The sequence below is a fragment of the Eretmochelys imbricata genome, chromosome 1 (genome assembly GCF_965152235.1).
Source record: "Eretmochelys imbricata isolate rEreImb1 chromosome 1, rEreImb1.hap1, whole genome shotgun sequence".
Lineage (NCBI taxonomy): Eukaryota > Metazoa > Chordata > Testudines > Cheloniidae > Eretmochelys > Eretmochelys imbricata.
This window is the reverse complement of record NC_135572.1, coordinates 108,562,441-108,588,466: the sequence shown is the minus strand read 5'-3', so window position 1 is coordinate 108,588,466 and position 26,026 is coordinate 108,562,441. Positions and strand designations below refer to the sequence as shown.

The following is a 26,026-nucleotide window of genomic DNA, read 5'->3' as shown; positions in this document are numbered from 1 at the left end:
TGCGATACAACTGCATTTGCTCCAACCCCTCAGACAGAGACAAACACCTACAAGATCTCTATCAAGCATTCTTACAACTACAATACCCACCTGCGGAAGTGAAGAAACAGATTGATAGAGCCAGAAGAGTTCCCAGAAGTCACCTACTACAGGACAGGCCTAACAAAGAAAATAACAGAACGCCACTAGCCGTCACCTTCAGCCCCCAACTAAAACCCCTCCAATGCATTATTAAGGATCTACAACCTATTCTGAAGGATGACCCAACAGTCTCACAAATCTTGGGAGACAGGCCAGTCCTTGCCTAGAGACAGCCCCCCAACCTGAAGCAAATACTCACCAACAACCACATACCACACAACAGAACCACTAACCCAGGAATCTATCCTTGCAACAAAGCCCGTTGCCAACTGCGCCCACATATCTATTCAGGAGACACCATCAAAGGGCCTAATAACATCAGCCACACTATCAGAGGCTCGTTCACCTGCACATCCACCAATGTGATATATGCCATCATGTGCCAGCAATGCCCCTCTGCCATGTACATTGGTCAAACTGGACAGTCTCTACGTAAAAGAATAAATGGACACAAATCAGATGTCAAGAATTATAACATTCATAAACCAGTCGGAGAACACTTTAATCTCTCTGGTCACGCAATCACAGACATGAAGGTCGCTATCTTACAACAAAAAAACTTCAAATCCAGACTCCAGCGAGAAACTGCTGAATTGGAATTCATTTGCAAATTGGATACTATTAATTTAGGCTTAAATAGAGACTGGGAGTGGCTAAGTCATTGTGCAAGGTAGCCTATTTCCCCTTGTTTTTTTCTACCCCCCCCCCCGACGTTCTGGTTAAACTTGGATTTATGCTGGAAATGGCCCACCTTGATTATCATGCACATTGTAAGGAGAGTGGTCAGTTTGGATGAGCTATTGCCAGCAGGAGAGTGAGTTTGTGTGTGTGTGGGGGGGGGGGTGAGAAAACCTGGATTTGTCCTGGAAATGGCCCACCTTGATTATCATGCACATTGTAGGGAGAGTGGTCACTTTGGATGAGCTATTACCAGCAGGAGAGTGAGTTTGTGTGTGTGTGTGGCCCAATTTGATGATCACTTTAGATAAGCTATTACCAGCAGGAGAGTGGGGTGGGAGGAGGTATTGTTTCATGGTCTCTGTGTATATAATGTCTTCTGCAGTTTCCACAGTATGCATCCGATGAAGTGAGCTGTAGCTCACGAAAGCTCATGCTCAAATAAATTCGTTAGTCTCTAAGGTGCCACAAGTACTCCTTTTCTTTTTGCGAATACAGACTAACACGGCTGTTACTCTGAAACCTGTCATTATAAATATATGCATCTTAGGTACATTATAAAATTCTTTCAAATCCCATTTGTCTTCCAGGGAGATATACCAAAAATACAAAGGCATGAATAAATAAAATAATGTACTCACCTCAGAGTTATGTGAAACATCTTACTGATTCGATTTCATTGTCTCTCTCCTCCAGTCTCCTTATTTTCTCGTTTATCCCTATATCATTTCCCTTTTCTGTCATTTTAATCTCCCCTTTGTTTTCTCTTCTTGATCTCTTTTTTATTATTCTTGCTCTGTCTCTCTTCCTCCTTTTCTTCTTTCCTAATCTTCTTATCCATATCCCCACATCTCTTCCCGCCTCTCTTCTTTGCCTTCCTTCTCAGTCTTTTTGTCCTTGCTACAAGCCACCTTGTTTGAATCATCCATTGTTTGGTTCCCAGCTTATCCTCACAGTTATTTCCCCACTGCTTTTGCCCTGCCCATCACTTTCCATCTGTTCTTTATCTCCAAGTTGTTCCCCTCATCTACTTTACAGACTGTCCATGCCGCTTTTTATGGAAACTTTTAGCCAGCCTGCTCTTTCCTCTCCACTGTGTCTCTTTCTCTTCATCTCCCAAGCCACAGATCAGGGTAGAAAATGGTAATAACAATTATATTAAAAATACAGACAAACAATTCACAATTGTATAGGGAAAAAAATCAGAAAGGCCAGCCCACCTTCATTTTAATGCAGGGTGCCTGGTAGTACTTGGCAAAACTTTCTGGATGAAACTTTTTTTGTTTTGTGTGTACAGAAAAATGCAGATCTAGGTTGAATGAAACATTTTGTGACATTGTGTCGATTTTGGCTAATTGTTTTGAATGAAGTGAAAGACATTCGGAAATATTAAAATGAACCATTTTGACGTCATCAGAACTAAGTGTTTTGGTTTTCTGAGCTAGATTCACAGGGGAACTTAGGTATCATTCATGGAGCAGGAGGCAGCAGTGGACTCCTTATATCCAAAAACCCAGCCAACATTTTATGGGGGGACTCTCCTGTTGAAGCTCTCCCACTTTGAATGTTTGTTTCTTAGATTCCCTGTGCTTAATAATGTTAACTTTTCAATAACTGTGCTTTGGGATCAGTTCCTGGAATGTCACTAAACTGAAAAGAATACATAAATCTCACCTTGGACACCCCGATCATGATGCTGCTCTGTGCAGGGCTGGTCCCTCAGAGTATGTTATCGCAGAGGCAGCAGTATTTCCCATCTAAATAAGGCTGTAAGGTAACTGAGAAGAGGAAGCATCTTTTGGCTTTCTCCTCCATTTTGGAGAGCTTCTGTGCCCCTTGCCAAGGTGCCTCGAGTAGGATGGGAGCTCTATACTGTGGAGCCACGCACCACTGAAAGGCCCAAAATATCTACCAAGAATTCACTTGAAAAGGAGAATAGGTTAAGATAAAAGAAATTTTGAGTTAAGTCTGAGAAAGGAAGAGATTCCAGTGCTCTGTCTCAAAACAGCAGTGACTGGAGATTGCATGTTGAAGCTGCCAAGAGGCAGAACAAATTAGGTTTTTTCCCAGAAGGAAATTAGGGGTTTACCTAGAAGGGAGAGGCAGATCTCTCTTCTGTGACTGACAGATCTGATCCCCTCTTCTGATGAGCTTGAGCACAGGAAAACTTTTGTTGGAATGGCAGACTTGGACATAATGAAAAAAATCATTTCCTTCAAGAGTAGCTTTACTGTATAGCTTTAGTTTATATTTTGAAAGCTTATCTTTGCAACAGAATGGGCTAGAAAGCTTTTCTATTAAATAAAAGATTAGACTAAATGGAATCTTGAATCCTCAATTAGGGAAAAAATCCTCATCGTTGTGCATTAACACATATTTTTTTAAAAGATGTAGTATCTGAGTAGATTCACCCACATGGAACACCTTCTCACCAGTCTGTTACTGGCCTCTCCTTTGGACCACTGATCCTTAGATCTATGACACCCAATCCAGCCCACCATATTGTTTAGGGATGCAAGAAGGATGAGATTAATGCTACCGCACCAGACCCAGTGCAAAGGCACGAGCCATTTGTTTCTATCTGGCATCCACTTGCTATGTATATATTCTACTGAACCTGGAAACTTATGACCATGCAGTCACAGAACTGTAAAAGGGCAGTAAAGGTAACTAGTACTGTAAAGTAAAGTAATTAGTGCTGGCTGAAAAAAGGTAAGTATGTTTTGTGAGGTTTTTTTAAAGAAATATTTTTCATTTCTTTTGAAGAAAATTCATTTTTGATAAAACATTTTGAAACAAAATTTCACTTTGAAATTCATTTTCTTTTGGTGAAATTCATTTTCTTTCCACTCTCCTATTTTTAAATTTTCTCCCTCTTTTCCAGTGTGTGTGAGAGAGAGAGAAAGTGGGATTTTTCTGACAATTCTTAAATGTGAAATGGCCTGTCAAAATTTTTCATTTTAAATTTTTGACAAAATCCAAAATATTTGGATGAAAATGAAATTATTGTCAAAACCCTATTGTTCAATTAAAACAGTTTTTGTCAAAAATTGTCAACCAGCACTAGGGATAATCATCTGAGTAACTGATTTTAATTTTATGGGATATTTGGTGCTAATTCTGAATTATATGAAAACTTCATTATTATTTAAAATTAAAAGCCTCTGGTGCTTTACATGTTATGCTCCTGTAAAAGGACTTGAAATTTGCTCTTTAATGTGTGTATATGTGTGTTTTTGTTGCACTGAGTGTAGAATGTACCATGAGCCACATTACTATAACTTCATCTGTGATATATCAGAGTCATGAGATTGTGTGACATAAGTGAAATTAACTCTTCTCACCTCTAGAAGCAATTCTCAGTACGAGATTTAAAAAAGCGTAAGTATAAAAAGACCCCGCAGGCTAATGAATCAGTTTCCTTTAGCTGAAGTGACAGAGCATCTGCCAAGACTCTGTTTCAGTCCCATGTATGCCTCTTCCTATATAGCAATTAGGATCTTTACAGATCTGTGCAACAATCTTTGTCTGATTACATGTCTGTAAAAGAATTGCTGTTAAGTGATAAAGTGAGGCTAATGAAGTGAAGCGTGGTAAAATGACTTACCCTAGGCTCTCATATTGCTAATGTCACCAGCAGTGTGCTAAGAAATGCCAATTGTAATTAAAACAAATCATTGTCAAATACATTTCATAGCGTACTCATAATGAGGAATGCTTTTCACAATGTGAATTTTCTCATCTCTCTGCTGAGAAAAATGAACACAGATTTCTTTCAGGAGTTCTTTTCTTGGTAGCAAAACTGTAGCGACATTTTGGGATGCATGTATTCATTAGAGCAGATTCTATTGGAAAAGCATAAAATGCAAGCCCACTTTCTGTGGTAGAGGTAAGATATCTTCATCTTACTGAAGTTGTATTTAAGATTGCACTTGTAGGTATGAGTTTTGAGAACATGAAATGGAATTTATTTTGGAGACAAGACTTCGGTGAGTGTGTTCAAGTTTATGATATTTGGGTGGCAAGGCATTTGTGTTTGGTGTGGATGTAAGCATTGCATTAACCGGTGAGTTCCTTGATTTTTAGTGTTTTTGTTTATAGGAAGTGCACTTCAGCAACATTACCTTACATTCCTTAACCACTTTACATGAAGTAGCATAAATTAAACAATAATTTCAAAGTGACCACGGTGCAACATTTACTCTCCTTTTGTAACAACTGATATTTACGGTGATTTCTGTACTGTTACATGAACAAATAACAAAGCTTTTACAAAGAGATGGCCTAGTGTGCAGGGGTCGACGCTGCTCTAAAAATGATATCTGTGTTCATTACAAGTATATGCCCTTGTGAATTTATCTTACATAAATCTTCAGGAATGCCAACTAAGGAATGGGAAAGAGAGAAGTAAAATCTGGAATAACCACTCAAGAATTTACTTCCTATTGACAAATCAGCATATATGGTTTCTGGAGATATTCTGCTGTAAGAAGAAAGTTTTCTTCTGATTTTTTTAAAAAGATGAGAATCTTGATTTCGGTTATCTCTTTTCTTTTTTGGAATTGGTTATACCTGTAAGGCACAGACTTCTGCTGTAGGCAATGTGGCGGCATACTGCAATCTTTGGCCCAGATCTGCAAAGGTATTTCTGTGCCTAAATCCCACTGGAATTAAGGGGAGTTAGGTGCCTAAATACCTTTGAAAATCTGTGGCTTTGTTCCTCAAGCAACTACAATACATTGTGAAGCTCTGGAGATTGTGGCTACTGCACAACCTTATTATAGGGTGCAAGGTATGTGGCCACCTGTACCAGAGCAACTCTGGTGGTTGCTCAGGGCGGGGGACGATAGGGCCTAAGCAATACTTTTGGAGAGGCTAATGTTGTTTTTGAGTGCCAGCATGCCATAGTTTTTGCGCTCTGAGACTAAATACTGCGATTGCCAGAGCCTTTGCACTGGGAATAGAAAAGAATGAGGATCTTTAGACCACCCAGATTGCATACCTATGTAGGGCCTGGCAGAACCTGTTGTTTTTCAAGACTGACTGTGATACTAAGCGTGAAATCCTGGCCCCCAGGGGCAGCGGGTAAAATAGGCCAGGAGAGGCTTGCCCTCCCCTGGCGCTGCCACCGGACCTCTGGTTGCGGGATTTGCGGGGGGCCAGTTTTTGCTTTATTATGCCCCATGCAGGTTCCAGGGCGGCTGAGGAGGCAGTATGTGCTATTCAACTTCCTGGGTTCATCAGTAGTCTCTCTAGACTACAGGGAGGTTACTGATGGACCCAGGAAGCTGAGTAGCACTGCCTCAGTGGCCCTGGAACCTGCATAGGGCATATCAAAAACTTCTTTGGACCACAGTGAGATGGGCAACCGCATGTGAGGAGGGACAGGCCAAAGCCTTTAGGAAGGAGAAGAGAGCAAGGGGTGTTGTTGCCCGGTGGAGCCCATGGTGTGGTGTAAGCCAGACATAGCAGTGTCATGCCTTGTCCTGCCCCGCCCCATTCCTTGCCACTATAGTGATGAGTATCACCGCCTGTCACGCGGGAGACAGGACTTCGATTCCCCGATGGGGAAGGCGATGCCTTCTGAATGGGGAGAAAGAAATGCTTTGCCCAGCCAGCACATTCCTCACCTCCTCCTTCTATGGCAACTTCTGTTCACACCCCACAGTGCTGATTTTCACCCCCAAAGCGACAAATAGCCAGCAAGGCCACCCCTGCCTGCATGCCCTAGCGAAAGCCTCTACATCGCCTTCTGCCACTGGGCCCAGCTTCAAGGTCTGCACGTTGGGGCACGTTTCAGCGTCACAAAGGGAAATACTCTGGCCAAGGGCATGAGGACAATCGCTCAGCCAAATGGGGTGGCAGCTGGTCAAGGGGCGAGGAAGAGAGAAAAGCAGACAGGCAGCAGGCTGGCCTCCTGTCTTTTTTCCTTTTGTTATGATTTTTACTGTGACAGTAAGGGGGAGACTTGAGAAATACCGATGGCTGACGGTGAGGTTGGCGGCTACCCTGAGAGCACAGAACTGAGCATTTCCCACTCTGTTGCTATGTTATCCGGCAGCTGGCTGTGATCATATAGTGTAGGGATTGGCACTCTTTGGCCTGCGGCCCGCCAGGGTAAGCCTCCTGGTGAACTGGGCCTGTTTGTTTACCTGTCGTGTCCGCAGGTTCGGCTGATCACAGCTCCCAATGGCTGCGGTTCACCGTTCCAGGCCAATGAGGGCTGCGGGAAGGGTGGCCAGCACATCCCTCGGCCCGCACCACTTCCTGCAGCCCCCATTGGCCTGGAACGGTGAACTGCATCCAGTGGGAGCTGTGATCAGCCAAACCTGCAGATACGACAGGAAAACAAACCAGCCTGGCCCGCCAGGGGGCTTACACTGGCGGCAGTGGGCCAAATGGCCGCGGCTCATTGGCTGGGTCGGTGGCGGGGGGGAGAAGGTTCGGGGCTTCGGCTGGCCCAAAACTCTTCTGAGCAAGGGCGGGGGGGCACTCAGGCCTCTGGCCAGCGCGGGGGTCCTTCGAGCAAGTGGGGATTCGTGGCTTTAGCTGCAGGGGAGGGGCAAGTGGTCTTAGGGCTCTGGATTGTGGGGTGGGCGGGGGAAGAGGCAGAGCTGGGGGCTAGCCTCTCCTAGGGGGGCTCCACCTGCCAGACATGCTGGGCCCATTGAACTCATGGACAAAACTCCCATTGACTGTAGAGCCAGGATTTCACACAGTTGTTTTGGATTGCCAAAAATAAAAAACAAACTAACAATAAAAATCTTATACATTTAGAGAAAGCATATCCCTTACCTTTTAGTACAACATTTTGAAAATTGCATCGTCTAATCAGATCTTACTAATGAGGAAATTCCTCTCTGCTCTAACATATATTCCCCTTGGACTTCATTTGGCAGTTACAGCAAGATTTTTACAGTCTCAGATAAAACATGGCTCACAATTCTATTTTTTTTTTAAAAGACAGGATGAAACATATGAGGCTTACAAATGGAAATACTAATTCTATCTGTTAAGTAAGGTAAAAATAATGGCTTGAAGGCCTAATGCCTGAATAGAATTGAATAACTGGAATGCAAAGTGTTTCAGGTTTTGTATAAAATACTGAAGAAAATAATGAAGAAAATACATTACTCCAAGTTCACCATTCTTCCCCCACATTTGTTTTACTTAATGTACTTTAAAGTTAATTTTATGTTGGTAATACTTTATATTAAATTCTGTTAATTAAACACAAATATTAAAGTAACTAATGTGCAATATTTATACTCCTTTTGTACCTAATGATATTTTCAGTGACTTCAATACTGTTGCATGAAGAGACTATATAATTATTCATTTTGTCTTATGAAGCTGATTATTATTCAGGTCTTTCTGGTGCAACAGTGAGTATCTTGGGAGAGATCAGTGTCCTCTTTCCCCCAGGTTGCTGAGTCAGATTGTCTTCCTGAAAATTATACCCTCACAAACCAGCAATTTAAAGTGATATAAACTTTGAATTGTGGCATTAGAAACCTCCAGGAAGATCATCTCTGCAATGAAAAAACTTGAAAAGTATACTCATAATTGTATTTGGCTTAATATAAAGAGAATAATTTAAGGGAAACCTGTATTTTTCAAAGCCAACACAAACATGTGAATAGGGAATGCTTTCAGTATGCAGTCTCTGTGAGCATTCTTATTCATTTCAGCAGTGTATATTAGACCATCTTTAAAATATTTACCTGACTAGTGTGGCTCTCCCTGTGCCTTTGATTTGATGAGCTTGCTGTAGTGTTGGCTGACAGTCTTGAATATTCATTTTCCTCCAGTAAACCTAAAGCAGAATAATACTAACTTATAGACTGACATTCATATAGTGCCAGACTTTCAGCCAGAGATTGAAAACACTTGACATTTTTTACTAAATGAGTATAAAAGACACAAATATGATGACATATTACTATACCCAGGCTTACTGAAATTTTCCAAGAGATAAATTGTTGTTATAACTTATCAGCTACAAACAATACTGTTGGTGTATGTGCTACTTTACAGAGAGAACAATGATGCTGGAAAAGCTTACAATATAGATTATGCTGCTTTTACACCAGCCAGGGATTCTCCCTATGTCAGAGGAATCCCTGGTTCCCTTTCAGAACAATTTCCCATCCCCTTTGTGCCCCTGGAACAGTGCAAAGGGGACAGAGCAGAGGGCCAAGACCTGGCTCTAAATGAATTTTCCAAGATCATGTAGGAAGTCTGTGGAAGAGCTGGGCTTAGCACCTTGATCTCCTGAGCCCCAGTCCAGTGTCTTCACCATAAGAACATCCTTTCCTCCAGAATCAAGCTCTAAATTATGTTTGTACACTGCACTCTTCGCAAATTTTTGTGTATTGTATATAAAAGGCATGGTATCTTTAGAGAAATAATCAGAGGTCCAAAATGTAATAAAGCATAAACTAAAATGAGAACTTGTAATACATTGAGTGTTTTGCTTGTGTAAATGGCCCGGGAACCATTCTGTCTTGCAAACTCCTACTTGCCCAATCACCAGAGGTGATTTTTTAAACAGATAAAAAACAACTCTTCTGTATGTGGATATTAATTTTCGTGAAACAGAGGTAATTGATAAATTATCAGAATTTTTTTTTAAAAAATAGCTAATATTCTACAATCTATATTGATCTGACACCAGTTCTATACTGATGGCTCTTCAGTGATTTAAGGGGAGTTATTCCTGATTTATCTCAGCATATATGATTAAAGAATCATCCACATTCTTTTAATAATGTATAATGCTATTTCGAGTGGGCACTGTAAGAGCTAATGTAAAATACTGGTGTGATTCAAGAACATCATCAAAATGAACTAAAAATATTTTCTTAGCCACTAATGGTTTTTTGAAAAGAATATTGTAGTATATCTTACACATTAGGACACTGTTAAAGGATAGCCTTGATCTAAGTCCCAGGCATCAGTGATTCATCTGTTTATTTCTGTGTAAGGTACTTAGATAAGATGTCTTATCAAATAAGCACAGTTTCCATGTACACTGAAGTTCAAAGAAGTACGTCAGCATGGACATGGAAAGCAGAGAGCTGGTGGAGTTTGGAAAGATTAATGGAGTTGTAGATTACATTCTGAAAGGTTTCCTTTACATACACTTGGGTAAATATTAGGACACCACAGCTGTGCACTGAATAAGACCTTTGCTTAATTCAGCACAAAGTTGGAAACATCAGTTTAGCAGGGACACAACCATTAGAACAAAAGTTGCTTAAACCAGAGGCTCAGGTCTGAGCACAAATCATGGTCTCTGGGTTGGATTTTATTGAGGAGCCTCAGGGTTAACCCAAATTAACACCAGCTTTACAAAAGCATCCGTATTTGTCTCCTTCCAAACACTTTGACAGGCACTAAATTCAAAAATATGAAACCCAGAAGTCTATCCATACAGGTTGGCTCCTATATTTCCTGAGACTTCCTTGCTCTAGTTTTCTGGTTAGTACAGCTCTCTTTTCTCTCTCAACACAGCTTTCTTCTATGCCAGTGTTTCTCAACCGGGAGAAAGTGGGGGTCACATCAAACTTTCTCGGGCAGTGCAGCGAGCCTTCTCACTCACTCACGAGGTCACAATGCCACTGATTCAAATTTGGCTCAGTCACCTCTCTTTTGTGTTGGACGGGTGCCTGGGCTAAATTCCAGCAAGTAGTGTTGTGAGCTGGTATGCACAGTTGCAATGCTCATTAGCACTCTTCAATGATGAAATTGAGAAATACTGCTCCGAAAACATTATAGATATTAAAGTATGTGCTTTTAAAAGTATGTGCTTTTCCAAGCCTGTTCACAGTTAGACAGCAGGATCAAAGGTATGATTTATTTAAAGTAGAATTCCCTTTATTGGAATGAATATATTAAGGGCTCCTGTTCATCTAGATTACATTGGGAAGTCCCATTTTGGAGAGGACGTTTCAAGGGAAAAAAAAAGGTTAGGAGAGAGTGTGACTCAAAGAAAGGTAGAGACCCCCTGTCATATGGCATTGATTCTAAGGCCTTGTCTCCACAGGAAAGGTTTTTTTCTTACAGCAGTACTGGTAAACCCTCCTAGCGGAGATGCAGCTTATAGCAGCAAAATAGCTTTTATCAGTTCCCTGAACAAAATAAACTATTCTGGCAAAAAGACATCTTTGCTGATATAAATGAGTTTACAGTAGGGCTTTTGCTAGCATAGTTATGTCGGTTAGAAATGTGTTTTTTTTTCACACTCCTAATCTCACAGCTATGTTGGCAAATCCTTTAAGTGTAGATCAGGCCTAAATAAGCAACCTCTGGAGCTGCCACTGAATCCTGGTTGGAAATTAATACTTGACATGCCTAGCTCTTGTTTAGCTTAGGTTATGTCTTCACTGCAGAGTTAACTCGACTTATCTACACTTGAGTTAATTTCTCTCAAGCTAGCCTACCTCAAGAGTGGCCACACTGCAAAATAACACTTCAACCTATGATAGCAGCACAGAGTGGTTGTGTCAGCAGCTTATGAACTGTGCTAATTTGAATGCTAGCCTACACTGCCTGATGAGACAGCCAACTTGAATTAACAACACCACGGAACTCGAGTTAATGTGTTTTGTGTGTGGCTAGGACTTGAATTAGGGGTGACCCTTGTGTTATAACTTGAGTTAGCTCTCCAGCGAAGACAAGCCATCAGAGGGGCCTCTTCCTAGGGTGGGGCTGACTGCAACATAGTTTGGGGATTTGTCTCCCGAGTTCACAAAAACACCTGAATGTCCCACCCAGTATAGTCAGTTTATTTCATAGTGGTTATAATTAATCATTTTTCTTAATTTGTTATTCCCAGCTCTCTTCTACCACATTTTAATTAATATTTGGAAGGGATGAACAGTAAATTTCCATACACTGAGAGTCTATCAAGTCCATACACTGAAGTCTATCAAGATCCTGGATATATTAGCCCACTCTTCAGTACTTGAGCACTTTCTTCCATGAACTCTGTTTTTTTTATTATTAGGACCTGGCACCTTTCAGCTGTAGGCCATGAAGTGCAAGATGGAATTTCTGCTTATTGTCTGTGTTGAGAAACATTTATGTGATTCTTCCTGTTAAACTAAGAACGTAGGTCTGGAGGGTTAGTGCTTTAGGAAATGTCACAGTTCTGTTGTGGTACTCTGCTGTTCCATGCTGATACTGCAAACACTGAAGGAAGGCAAACTAAGAAGGAAGGGGATTACAATATATAAAAATGAAAAACTTCCATTAAAATTCCATACTAATTCAACTTAGCTTCTGAATGTGATACAGCAGTCGTCTGTTAGGAGGTTGTGCCAGTCAACTTTTTAGCTGCTTAGTAATGGTTTTCTAAGAAATTCATAGGATTCCTTCATAAGTAAGATTAAAGTCTTGCAAAATGATTAGTCTTTTGAGTATAATAACTTTAAATTTCTTTTATTACACTACATGCGTCAGAGGAGTGGTACGGTCACTTCACTCTTCATGACAGCAAAGGACAAGATTTTATTTAAGAAATTGCTTCAGTATTTGATTAAATGAGTAATGTATTCACCTGGATTTCTACTTCTAACTATGGAAATCAGAGTGCTGGTACATCTCAGTACTTGGTAGTTTTTATTTATAGTCTAAATATCATATATTTAATAATGCATTTTACGCCTTATATTCCACAAAGGTAGCAGAGTTTGGTGAGCAGTAAAAGAAAAAAGTAAGTCCATATTTTAAAATGGGATAATTCTTATGGGCATATTCTCAAATGTCATCATTCTCCAAAGACACCCAAGAAAAGACAGACTTTAAAACACTGAAGAAGCTAAGCTGTCATAACTGAAGGACTTTTCTACATTTTTTTTTTTTAAATAGATCATCTTTGGAATCATGGATTCCTTTAATCCTTCTTCCAAAGTGTTCCAGAGGTTTTTCAATTTGTTAACTGATGTAACCATCATTATGGCTGGAAAATAAGAATTCTGTTTTGTAAAAAAAATAAAATAAGGTTTTGGAATTTGGTTTCATTCCAGTTTATGGAAAGAAACTGAAACCTTTCCATTTTTTTCATAAAAAAATCAGACAGAGAGACCCACCCATCCCACCCTGTAATAGCCAATAACTTGGGCACTCATCACTGATTCAGAGCAGAGATTTAAATATGCGTCTCCCACCTCCCAGGTAAGTTTCATAAGCAACAGGCTATTCTCTAGTGGGATGGGTCTCTCTCTCATTCTCTTCTGCTGGAGCTGTTCCACCTTGTATATATAATCAAATATTAGTTGGACCAGAATGCTAGAGATTGACTCTGTGAATTAGGGGTTAGGGTACTCACATAGGATGTGGGAGACCCATGCTCTTGTTCCTGCTCTAGAGCTTGGAGCTTCCACATCTCTCCTGATTAACATTCTGTCAAAATTGATCTGTTTTGCAAAAAATTTCAGTTTCAGCAAATCAGCATTTTTGAATGAACAAAACGGTTGGAAAATTCCCAATTCGCTCTAATCATTACACTTTTCTGGTCACACTATATATTAAGGTTCTATTTATTAATAATTTTAAAAGGTTGATAAATTATTAATAGATGTTATAAGCATGTTATCAATGTGAGTAGTGTATGGGTTATTGATGGTTATAGCCCATCAATAGACATTATAAATGGTTACAGGCAAACTATAACAACTGATTAATCATTTACTAGAGAAATTTTTAATAATTTATTAACCCTTTATAAACTATTCAGACATGTACATTTAATATATAAGATGTGACTTCATTTCTTAACTGTCAATAGTAAGCAAAATTAAAAGCCCATTTAAAAGATCTGGGGATTTAGGGCTCAATCCTGTAAAGTGCTGACCTCTACAATCCCTTCAGGCCATTAGAAAATACTACTAAAACCCTAGATGGATAAGAATCTAAAGCCCAGTCCACACATAGATTTTGTACCAGTATAACTATTTTGGCTCAGGGTGTGATTTTTCCCCTGAAATATTTATACTGATACAACTTCCAGTGTGGATAGTTATACTGGCATAGACGTGCCCTACAGTGGTATAGTATGTTCTCCTTTCCATACGGGAATGGGCTATACTGGTATGAGCACCTTTATCATGATATAACTGTGTCTACACTAAGGGTGTTGTACTGATTTAACTATCAGGTACAACTTTTGTGTGTAGACAAGTCCTAAATAGATTAAAATGAATGGGTTTTGGGCAATTAGTGCCTTGCAGGACCTGGCTGTCACTGCCTAGGTGCTTGTAAATTTGTATTGTTTCTTCAGTGCCACTTACAACCACACGTTACTCAGCTTTAATTAGCAGGAAAACCTGTACCAAGAGAAGAGTATGTTTTCCATTTTCAATCCACTTTACATTGATTAGAAGAGCAGAAATCTCAATTCTCAGTTGCCCACGCCACGCATATGAGCTAGTGAGCTAACTACAAATTCCTCAACAAAGGCAATTCTGTGTCATTCACACTCAGTTATTATTGAAGACAGGCTTACCAAGTCATAAATACCAAGTTAAGCCAGTTTTTGATTGATATTTTGCAACTCAAAACGTTCTAGAGTTTGACTATATCTTAAAAAGCTCATTCAGAAAACCACTTCAGCAATTTTATGTTAGAATGTTTTTCAGATTAAAAACTGCTTACCATTTGAGACTGAATTTCCATTTTCAGCAGTTACGGAAGTGGACAGTGGATTAGACGATTCAGTTCCATGGTTGTTTGCATTTTTATCTTGGGTTTCTGATCCAATTTCTGATGTGTTGGGATCTTCTCTGCTTGTCAAGTTCATATTAGTTTCAACACCTGATATAAATAAACAGCCGGTCAGCTTTTCACTGAATAGTGTATTTCTCTCTCTTACACACACACACACACACAAACACACACTAACCTGGTATCAACTAATCAAATTGCATTTTAACATGAATGTTAAGTAAACCCTAAACCCACTAGAAAACTGATGAAATAATAGAAAGGGGTTTCTATTAGTGATTTTTCAGGCAAAGACAATAATCAAATACAATCTAAAGTTTATAATAGCGAAGAATTAACTGGGTTTCATTTGTGCTGTTTCTTTTCATGAAAATATCAGTTTACAAAATCAAACACAAGCTTTCCTCCTTCTACAATGCATGATAATCTCTTGCTCTGAAAGTTCGTGGCAAACATACTGCCTATATTTTAGATTCAACTCTATTCTACATAGGTTCTTATACTGTCCTTACTACTGCACTATCTCAGTATATTACACTAGTGCATTAAGTGAGGTGACTAACAACTATCACATGTGGTTTCGTCTTTCTCTCACCTTCTCCCAGGGGGAGAATTTCAGTGACCTTTTACACAAAGCCAAACAAATGGCAAATACCCGTTTTCTGCCATGACAGTTCTTTAAGAATTCTTCCTCCTAAGATAACCAAGAAAAATGCACAGAAGTCCAGCATCTTAAAAAAGTAGACACAAAACTGTCACAGACATAGTTCTGAATCTGTCCCTCTAATATCATTCTAATGTCTCACATCCTGGATATAAGGCTCCACTGCCTAGCACCTTTTGTAGCCATTGACAACTGTGCAAAGGAGGTACAAGTACTACCAGATCAGAACGGTAGCCTTGCTGTCCTAATGTGGATGATGGTAGCTGGTGCAAGGCAGTGGAGAATCAGGTGTCTCATCTTTATCATTCTGCTTTTTCCACTACGGTCTGCAGAAACAAACATAGGTACTGCCTTGAAATAATGTCAATGCACTGGACGGGAACTTAAGATAATTGGGTTCAACTGCTGCCACAAACATTTTACGTGCTTATAAGCAAGTCATTTAATCCATCTGTGCTTTAGTTCCCTCTGTAAAGTGAGGATAAGAATAGTTACATTTCCTTGTCTCACTGTCTTGTATATTTAGACTGTAAGCTCCTCAGGGCAGGGACTACGTCCTACTATGGGCTTGTGCAGTGGCATTGTACTGATCTTGGATTTGGTCCTTTAGATGCTACTATAATAACAACCGCCATCACCAGGGAGCAAAATAAGTGTACACAGTTAAAGTGTAACCTCATAAGCCTCCTTGTCCTCCTCCTCATCAAGTCAAATCCCAAAGCGACACAGCCTCTTTACAGCTTGAGCCCCACCCGGACTGATCTCCAGCTAGGTCCATAAGACAGCCTGGCTCTGACAGATAAACATAATTCTAAAGCCCTGGGGTATGGATCCATGCCTTCCCACAGATACTTTCATTTCTCCCCAAAAGACAAATTATGTCTATAACACATGTGCACATTGAACCCCTATGCAAATGTAAGGAAAACTGAAATTAAGGTAACTCTCTGTTCATCAGATATGTCTCCGGCACTCTCCCATATTAGATGATTTAGGAAAAAGAGCTAGAGCCTCAGCAGATTCTGACTTGCATACAGTAGAACATTAAAGAATGTGAAGTAAATACTTGACTTAGCCTTGGTAGTAGCAGGTTGGCTGTAAAGTACAGCTACATATTATAGCTTATATAAAATTTGTCTGAAAAAGAAACTCCACAAATCTTTAGCTGTCAATAGTCAATACAGTCGCCTATAGATCAGGAATTGGCCACCTTTGGCACCTGGCTCGCCAGGGTAAGCCCTATGGTGGGCCGGGCTGGTTTGTTTACCTGCTGCGTCCACAGGTTCAGCTACTCGCAGCTCCCACTGGCTGTGGTTCGCTGCTCCAGGCCAATGGGGGCTGTGGGAAGCAGTGGCTAGCAGATCCCTCGGCCTGTACCACTTCCTGCAGCCCCCATTGGCCTGGAGTGGCCAGTGGGAGCTGCGATCGGCCGAACCCGTGGACACAGTAAGTAAACAAACAAGTCCAGCCCGCCAGGGGGCTTACCCTGATGGCCTGCGTGCCAAAGGTTGCCGATTCTGCTATAGATCACCATAAACCACCTACATAATTACTATGCCTCCTATTACATAGAAAGTAGAAAGAGGTTGAATGGGGTCCTTATTTTTCTTGATACCCAGAAGATTTAATGAGTGCCCCAACAGCTGCAATTCATATGAGAAATTCAAGTTGACAATGGATTTTTGTATACCTATTTTGCAAATTTTTTTTTTCCAGAGGGCATGTAGAGAGCCACGTAGGGTTTATACCCTAAGATTCTAACATGTCTTTACTCTGCTCACTAAGCAATGCCTCACCGTCTACCCTGTTATTTATACCCATGCTAGGTGTCTGTATTCTACACACTGCTGTAAGTGTAGACATAGCTAGTGAGAACCACATTGGTATCTGAAGTAGTTCTGTCTTCTCTACTGCAAGCCTAGGTGAGGGGAAGCAAACCTAGATTTTACCTCACAGAAGTCTGGGTTATATAAATGAACTTCTGTTTATTTTATACATGTATACATCTTCCTTGCTTCTCAAGTTCATATTAGTTCTCAGTAGTAGGGTCCAGTGATCCAATAGAAAAAACACCACCAAGTATATTGGCTGATTGCTAGTAATGGAAATAAAACCCTACAGTGAATAGCTATAGTGCATAAATATTGGACATATATTGTTGACTTATTTCCTGCTCTGTGAAATAAGGTGAGTTTTCTCAATAAGGTCATTCTATGGATAGCATAACAAATAGGTGTCTTTTTTTTTTTCAAAATACATCTATTACATAAGCGGTTGCACTGTGTAGTGGCATCTTGAGATGGGTATACTGCACATCATGCACAATTAAATATTAGGTTGAAACTCACTTTAACTTCACAACATCTTGATACATTCCTACAGTAATTTGGAAACTACTTTCTATATATATTACTATCAACTTTCCTCTGTCAGGTATCCCTGACACAACCATACTTGTGCACCATTCCTCCACCTCTGTCAACTATCTAAAAACGTCAACATTTTTTTTTTTTTAAGAGAAAAGAATAAAAAATATATATGGCTTCTACAGCTGTCACTATGCTAGTCAGCACTATTGAGTGTTGGCTGTTTGTTCAAACTCACTCTGTTGCTCTCACCATAAGTACACTGAAACAGAGACTGGCAACATCTTAACTTGATAACTAATAAACAAAAGCTTAATGAAGAGTGATATTGACACTGATATTGGGAGAAGCCAGTTAGGAAGAAGTGTGGGGTGAAAGCATGCCAATAGGCAGTTTATGGCAGGCAGGCAGGATCAGAGGCTTCAAGAGTAGAAGATTTTAAAAGAAAAACTTCCCAGGTTCTATGTTGAATAAGAATATTTTGAACATTATTAGACTTTGCCAGGAATATGACTGAGTGTTCAACTCTCATGGTCAAATTCTGCCCTGACTTACACCTGGCAAAATCTCACTAAAGTCAAAGAGATTGAATGGGTTGTAAATTGGGGCACAATTTGGCCCTTACTTGTGGCATGGTGGAGAGTCAGAAACATTATCACACTCTGTATGTTTGTAAACCACTGGAGTATTTTTTCAAATGTAACAAATACGATACACAGTAGAGTCAACTCATGAATTCCCCCTTCACCCGTTATATTCAGAGTTCCTGGAAGAGATGACATTTGGAGCTCATGACATAATCATGAGACAAAGAGTGTAATAAAGTCACTCGCTCTCATATTGGGGAAAAAAAGTTTGTATATGCCAATCATGGAAATGATTAACTACTACTGCTTCTTTTCTTTCCTTTTTAATGTGAATTCCTATGAGTCAAAACACCAGGGGGCTAAATGATCCTTCTCTCTTTGACAAAGAAAAGATTTCCCTATTTTAGTTGAGCTGTAAATATTCAAAATATTCTGTTATAAACCATTTACTCTCTTTGCATGAGCACAGATGTAAATTTCCAAACTCTATATTTGTTTTATGAGTAGACACATACTTAAATTAATATTGTTACCATCAGCTTACATAGCTAATCACACATCCTTCACGGAAAATGGATGAACAGAACCTACGGGCCCAATTGGCCTGCAGACACAAGATGTATATTGACACATATTGAAAGATTATATGGTAATTAAGTGGGAAAACAAATTAAGTCTGCTCTCTTACTTAAATAAACTCAAAACCAGAATTTAGCTCAACTGTAAGTGTCAACATGTATGGGGATTTCCACAGAATATCATTATGCTAGCAAGATTCACATGCTCATGTCTTAGCTAATTGACTGTGTTTTTCTATTTCTGAATCCATATCTTTCCTGCAGAACTACTCTCTCGTGGACTGACTGCCCATTCCTCCCTCTAGCGCTCTCTTTAAAAACATACTGCTGCCTTCCTTCCCATAACTCACCTGCCCTTTCCAATTGTTTATCTTTCCATGGCAGTGGTTCTTGAGTTCAGAGCTCTTTTACAGGCTGATCAAAAGCCCAGTGAAAACAATCGAAGGCTCCCATTGACTTCAATTGTTTTTGGGTCAGGTTCATACTTCCTCTGCATGATTGGTGCAGTGTCGCCAAAGTGCTATGAGAGCTGTAATATGGGTCATTAGGCAGAACCTTTCAGTACCCACTGCCACAGCTCAGAAAAAAAAGAAAAATCTGCCTCTGAGGGCAGGTCTATACTACCACTTAAGTCCAAACTGGCTCCATGTCGGCGGGAGATGCGCTCCTGCTGACATAGCTACCACCTCCCACGGAGGTGGAGTAATTGTGCTGATGGGAGAGGACTCTGCTGTTGGCACAGAGCACCTTCACCAGACGCGCTACAGCAGTATAGCTGCACCGATGCAGCTGCGCCAATGTAGCACTTCTAATGTAGACCTGCCCTCAGGTGGAGAAGGTCAAGAAAGACTAACATCATTTAAAAAAAAAGAAAAGAACTATTCAAATAAATGTGATTAGTAGTTTATACTGAAAACTGTTTCCTTTTCATAGAAAATGGCCAAAGTCCAGTAATGCTTTCAGTCTGCAGATTCAGCCACCAGGGGCGGCTCTACCAATTTTGCCGTCCCAAGCAGTTGCCGCCGAATTGCCGCTGCCGCAACAGTGGTGGAGCTGCTGCCCAAAAGCCGCCGTGGCGGGAAGAGAAGTGGAGCTGTCGCCGAAGTGCTGCCGCGGGACACGGACTGCTGCCCCATTCTGAATGCTGCCCCAAGCACCTGCGTGGCCCTGTCAGCCATAACAGCCAAAAGTCATTTCATCTTTCAACCCTGTGGAGTAATGGCTACCCACTAAAACCTTCTCTCTCTCTCTCTCTCTCTCTCGACATATATTGGAGTATATATAGCAATTTGATACTTGAAGAGCATTGTTTCCTTATGTGCCAAGATCATCATGGCCTACTGAAACACAGTACAGTAAGCTGTAGAGTAAGGAGCCATCTTACTGCCATTTTTATCTGACCTTGAAAATATTAACAAAATAATGTAACCCAAGAAGAAAACTGCTAAAGAATAAGTATGGCTGTGGTTGAGCTAAGTAAAGACATGGAGAATATTGAACATATAATGGTGAAATGCTTGACACTGGAGGCAGAAGTTCGCTCTCTAACAAAAATATCATTTAATGCTGATATTAAAAGGCCCTACTCTGTCCCATGTTTCAGTGGGAAGGATATTTGATGAGACCAGCTAAGGGAAAAGCAACCTGATTCCTGGGAGGAGGAGGGGGAAAGGAAGGGTCAAGATTGTCTCTTTCACAGCCTTCCTCCTCCCAGAATGTACATGGAAATTATGCATTGGCCATGCTCCAGGGGGAAAGAAGATTAATTCAAATGGTTCCAGCCCTTTGCTGAATATAAATCTCTCACAGGAATGCAGCAGCCATCCTGCTGCTGTTGCTGCCCTGCCCTAGATTGGAGTTGTTCTTTGAACTGTGTTTCCAGTTTGGGAAACTGTTCCCCCTCAGGGCAAGATTGACAAGGTGTCAAGTAGTGGTTTGTTTTTGTTTGCCTTAGCTTTCTGGAGGCCCATTTTCGGGCTAGGAAGGTGTAATGACAGAAATGTTAAAGTTGTAAATTTATAAACGTAATTTCACTGCAACTTGTGGCTGGTGTCCAGTGCAATGAGAGGCTCAGTGGGGCCAACTGCCAGAAGTGAACATATTAGCCTGTATGAAATAGTGAAGATCTTTAAGGCTTCTCAGACCAAAATACACCTGATGCAAATCCTGAATAATGTCAAGCCAGGGACTGAGGTTGGGATGCAGAGCCTTTTGCAGAAAGTATAGGGAAGCAGGACTTTTGAATCTCTGTCTCTTCTGTGGTGGTTCATAGGGCCTCTGATGTAAAAAACTGCTGAGCCATATGTCTAGAGCTGACTGATGGGCAGTGGAATTTACTCTTAGCGACAGGCATATATATCCCCAGCGAGTGGAGGATAGCCCTGGAGTCCTTAAGGGCATGGATGGACTCATCTGTCTTCTGGTTCAAGAGGTGTGATTCATCAAAGGGTTGGTCCTCAATGTTATTCTGGATCTCCCTAGGGACCCTGACGCATGGAGCCATGATTCCCTGTGCAGGACGATGGCGGTAGCCATAGCTCTAGAGGAAGTATCAGCAGCATTACCTGCAGACTGTAGAGCAGTCCTGGCTATCAGTTTGCCTTTGTCTATCAGAGCTTGAAAATGAGCTCTGTTCTGCTGCTGAAGGCTGTCAGTAAACTCTGCAAAATAGACATAGCTCAGGAAATCATATTTAGCCATTAGCGTGTGTTAATTGGCTATCCTGAACTGGAGGCTAGGTGATGAGAAGACCTTTCTCCCCACCATATCCAGGCATTTGCCCTCTTTATTGATAGGAGTAGACCAGGAATCTTGTGGTCAAGCACATTCAGAAGCTGCATAGACCGCCAGTGAGTTGGGAGTTGGGTGAGAAACTTCCTATTCCACTCCTTTGGCTGGCATGTAATAGCATTTCTCCACCCTTTTCGGGGTGAGAGCATGGGTGACAAGGGTGTGCCAAACTGTCCTAGCTGGCTCCAGTATGGCTTCATTAATGGGGAGAGCTATTCTGTTGTGTTCAGGTGTTGGGATGATTCTAAAAAATTGTGCTGGGAGTCCTGGATCTTCTTGAGAGGAATCTGAAGTTCTCCAGCAATTCTGTGGAGCAAGTCCTGAAACTGCCTGAAGTCATCAAGGATGCGGGGGTACGTAGAAGTCACTGCTTTGTCTGGGGATGATGCTGGCAGCCTTGCTGGTTCCAGCAGAACCACTGGATCAGGAGCGTAATGTTCCTCCTCCTCTTCTGCTGGATCCAGGGACAGATCTGAGCATCCCCTTAAAGAGGAGGCAAGGGGTGACTCCCTGGTAGATCGGATTGACTCTGCAGGGGGGTACTAGTCCCCAGTTCCCCAATATAATAGGGCCAATAGGAGGAGTTAATAATAGGTCTAGTGCGAGGAGTCAACAGATGGTCATGGGGGGCCCCCATGGCATGGGGTACCAGCAACTTCAAGACAGATGATGCAGAATTTGCTCTCAAACCAGTGCAGGTCTTTTGGGTGGTGGTAGGGGAAGTACTGTCAGTGCCATTGGAAGGAAAGTATATTCTGTGTATGGGATAGGTGATAAATTCCTTCCAGTGGTCAATTCCCTCAGAAGTGATGTTAGTTCCCTGGAAATAGAGAGACCCAATGGAGGAGGGGTCCAGATCCAGGAGACTGCAAATGTCCTGTGAGATAGCAATGGATTCAAATCTCCCTGTTGTGGGAGGGGTTCTGCTTGTTTGAGCCACGGGATCCAGTGAGGAGGGAGCTACTCCAAGTTGACGGGATTGAACTTCATCAATGCCGATGGATCCCTGGGTTTTAGAGGAGCCGGAGATGACAGCACCAATGGAACACGGTCTGGTACTGATGGAGCCCAATGCTTATGGTCTTTCTTGTCATGCCTCTGGGATTTAGGACATACTAAGTCCTCATGAACTGAGTTGATGGGCTTGCTCACAACTGAATCCAACTTCTTTGAAGTGGATTTAGAGGAAGACTTAGTCTCATGCTTATATCTTTGTCTGTTTGAAGCTGCAGGCAGACTGATACATCTTATTCTCTCTGAAAGAAACGTAGCAGGCTGAGGACTGTCAGGACAGGATTTCCCCAGCATATCAGCAGGTACTGTCTGCTTCAACCTCGCAGCTGCCACTGCTGATTAATGATTAATTGATTTATTTCACCTCATGAAGCCTGACTGCCCCCCTACTGCCTATTCTGCAAGTTGTAAGGAGGGACTTTAAAGCAATTATCTGAGGGGAGAAAATCCCATTGCTACTCCTAGGACAAGCAGCAATGAGCCTGCACCATCCCTCCCAGAGTCCCCATTTCATAGCTCTGTCAGTGAGACTACCAGACTGCAGAGTGAGGTAGTGAAGAAACAGCGTTCTTCCATGGAGCAGTTTAGGGTGAGCAAAAGAAAGACCACGTCTGGCTTGCTCATTGGAGAAGCAGCTGCAGAAGCTTAGTAGCATGAACACCAGGAAGTGAAGGAAGGGGAACTAGGCCATAAAGAATCATAATCAGCAGGCACCACTTTGGCCGCCCCTCGAGAGAGCAATATTTCCTTGGTGCACAATCGATCAGTCAGGGGGCAGGAGACAATGATAATAGTAAGGAGGAGGAAGCTGTGATTAGCACAGCATCAGTTACTCCAAATTCTGATCCAGAGACTGATCCCTCAGCAAGCTACTGCCTGGACACCATCAGCTCCTTCTAAAAAAGTTTTCCCCACTACTACTTCAGTTCTGGAAAGGATGGAGTTTGTTAATCATAGCTCCTAGATAGGGGGGATGGTCACATTCTCCCATCTCTGCTGGATATGGTTTTGGTGTACTGCATTTCTCTCAGAAGGAACTGTCCTCCAGCCCATGCAAATACAATCTTCCAACCCCTCCTGGAAAACACATTAAATATACATCCTCCCGAGTTTGGCAACATTTCAAAGTTGATGTTGCAGACAGTACCAGTGCCATCTGGCAACTCTTCGGATGTAGGGACAGTTGGAGCCATGACCTGAAAATGCTGGGGACATCAGAAATGCTGAGTCACTCACATCGACACATCACAGAGCAAACATGCTGCAAGAGGTTATCTCAGGAGAAAAGCAAGCAGGCACCGGGGTCTACTACAGAGTAGAGGACAACACCATCAATGCTTTCCATGATTTCATCAGCTAAGTACAGCAACATCACTCAGACTACAGTGAAGTGTTATGGGGCGGCGGGGGGGAGGGAGGGGAGGGGAGAGTTTTTTGCAACAGAAAAGCTTCAAAAACAGACTCCATCAAGAAACTGCTGAGCTTTAATTAATATGCAAACTAGATACTATTAACTCGGGTTTGAACAGAGACTGGGAGTGGCTGGGTCATTACACATATTGAATCTATTTCCCCATGTTAAGTATCCTCACACCTTCTTGTCAACTGTCTAAATGGTCATTTTGATTATCACTACAAAAGTCTTTTTTTTCCTGCTGATAATAGCTCATCTTAATTAATTAGCCTCTTACAGTTTGTATGGCAACTTCCACCTTCTCTGAATGTATTGTGGCAAATTGCCGGCACTACTTGGACGGGTCTCACGCTTTCTCTTCTTGGGCAGGGTTCAGGGCACCGTTTCTCGCCCCTGAACTGGGGTATTAACTGCCCCACTAGCCTCCTAGTGGAGGGGAGTGGAGAGGGAGGGACCCGGGCCTGCCCTCTACTCTGGATTCCAGCCCAGGGGCCCTAAGGATAGCGGTAAACCGCTTGAACTAGCAGTGACTGGCTTCAGGTGCTCTAATTGACTTCAGGTGCTTTAATTAATCTATAGCAAACTTTCTTCCCTCTACAAGGAATAAGGCTCCCTTCTAACACTCTCCTGCTGCCCTCTGGCCATCCTGTATCACAGTATATCTATCTATATCTATCTATCTATCTATCTACCTATCTATCTATCTGTCTATCTATATCTTCTTACTATATGTTCCATTCTATGCATCCGATGAAGTGGGCTGTAGCCCACGAAAGCTTATGCTCTAATAAATTTGTTAATCTCTAAGGTGCCACAAGTACTCCTATTCTTTTTTATTGAAACTTATGTAGAAAATGCCTACTAGTGGACTTCCTGTTCTGGGTCAAAAAGGGTTAAAACACTTTGTTCAATATTTCTGATAGAAATGTTTCATAAACATTTCTAACAAAAACATTTCAATGACTCAGAAACAAATTCCCCTCCCCTCATAATTTTTGTTTTATGGAGAATCTCAAAATGTAGAGATTTAATTTCAAATCAAAATTAAAACAAATTTTGAAATCTCAAAATTCTCCACAAAACAGAATGATCATTCTCTGCCCAGGACTAATTATATGGCACAAGACCACTTAACACCATTGTAGGCTCAAGTAAATACCTAGCATGCCCTCCTGCAAAAAGAAACTTAAAAGTTAATAAAGTTGTGGCCTGCCACTTTAAATCTGTTTCACTGTTTCATTCTCCTTCGTGTCCTGATCAAGCTAATAATGGCGCTACAATAACTTTAATCCCTTAGCAATGAAGTCATGCCATTTTTATTACTAAATATATGCATTTTATATGTTAGGACTTTCTGATGTTGCTGCCACAAATGACAGCTTGTTTCAGTTAATTTTTCTTTACTTGTTCTCTCCTCCCCCATGTTGCTGGGCAGGTGACATCAATGCACCTCTGCTACGATCAACAAGTGTATGACTCCTGAACAATGCATTCACTGGATCTGCATCTTGGATTCAAGTTTACCTCCATATGCCATTTACATTATTGATTATCTGAAAATATGTTGTTTACATTTTAAAGATTCCAATCTCATGCTTCTCAGTTACAAGGTGATTTCCAGAATCCAGCAATAGGGATGGAACAGTACTCCAGGCTGTTAGTTTCACTTTCCTATGAAAATAACAGGCTTGTAGATTGCCACCTGAATTCAATGTTACATGTTGAATGTTATTACAGTTTATCGGCTTGCGATACACCGTGGTGTGGAGGTACAGCTTAGTTATTGTGCTCCTGCCGTAGAATGGATGTGGGAGTTAAGGGAGACAACATAATTCAAAACAGAGAGAAACTTAAGAAAGGTTAAGTGTTATATGAAACATGAGGAACTGAATGAAACTAACTTGGAATGGACAATTTAAAAAGTGATTAGAAAAGATTGTGCAGCCCTCCCCCCTTAACTTCTTCGTCTTGAGACAATAATTATAGAAAATCTCTAAAGCCCCAATCCTGCAATGACTTATGCATATGTTTAATCCTAGGCATGCAAGTTTAATGATATAAGCGGG

The 26,026-nt window shown here is 41.2% G+C and overlaps 1 protein-coding gene across 1 annotated transcript in view; it reads right to left on the bottom strand.

Moving 5' to 3' along the window:
* The window catches only part of MYO16 (myosin XVI), a 474,546-nt gene that overhangs the window by 20,083 nt on the left and 428,437 nt on the right, over positions 1-26,026 (bottom strand). The window contains exons 32-33 of the mRNA XM_077807065.1: positions 14,479-14,637; positions 8,544-8,635 (exon numbers count right to left, since the gene is read on the bottom strand). Of these exons, the coding sequence (XP_077663191.1) occupies positions 8,544-8,635; positions 14,479-14,637 (251 nt within the window). The remainder of the gene's footprint in view (positions 1-8,543; positions 8,636-14,478; positions 14,638-26,026) is intronic.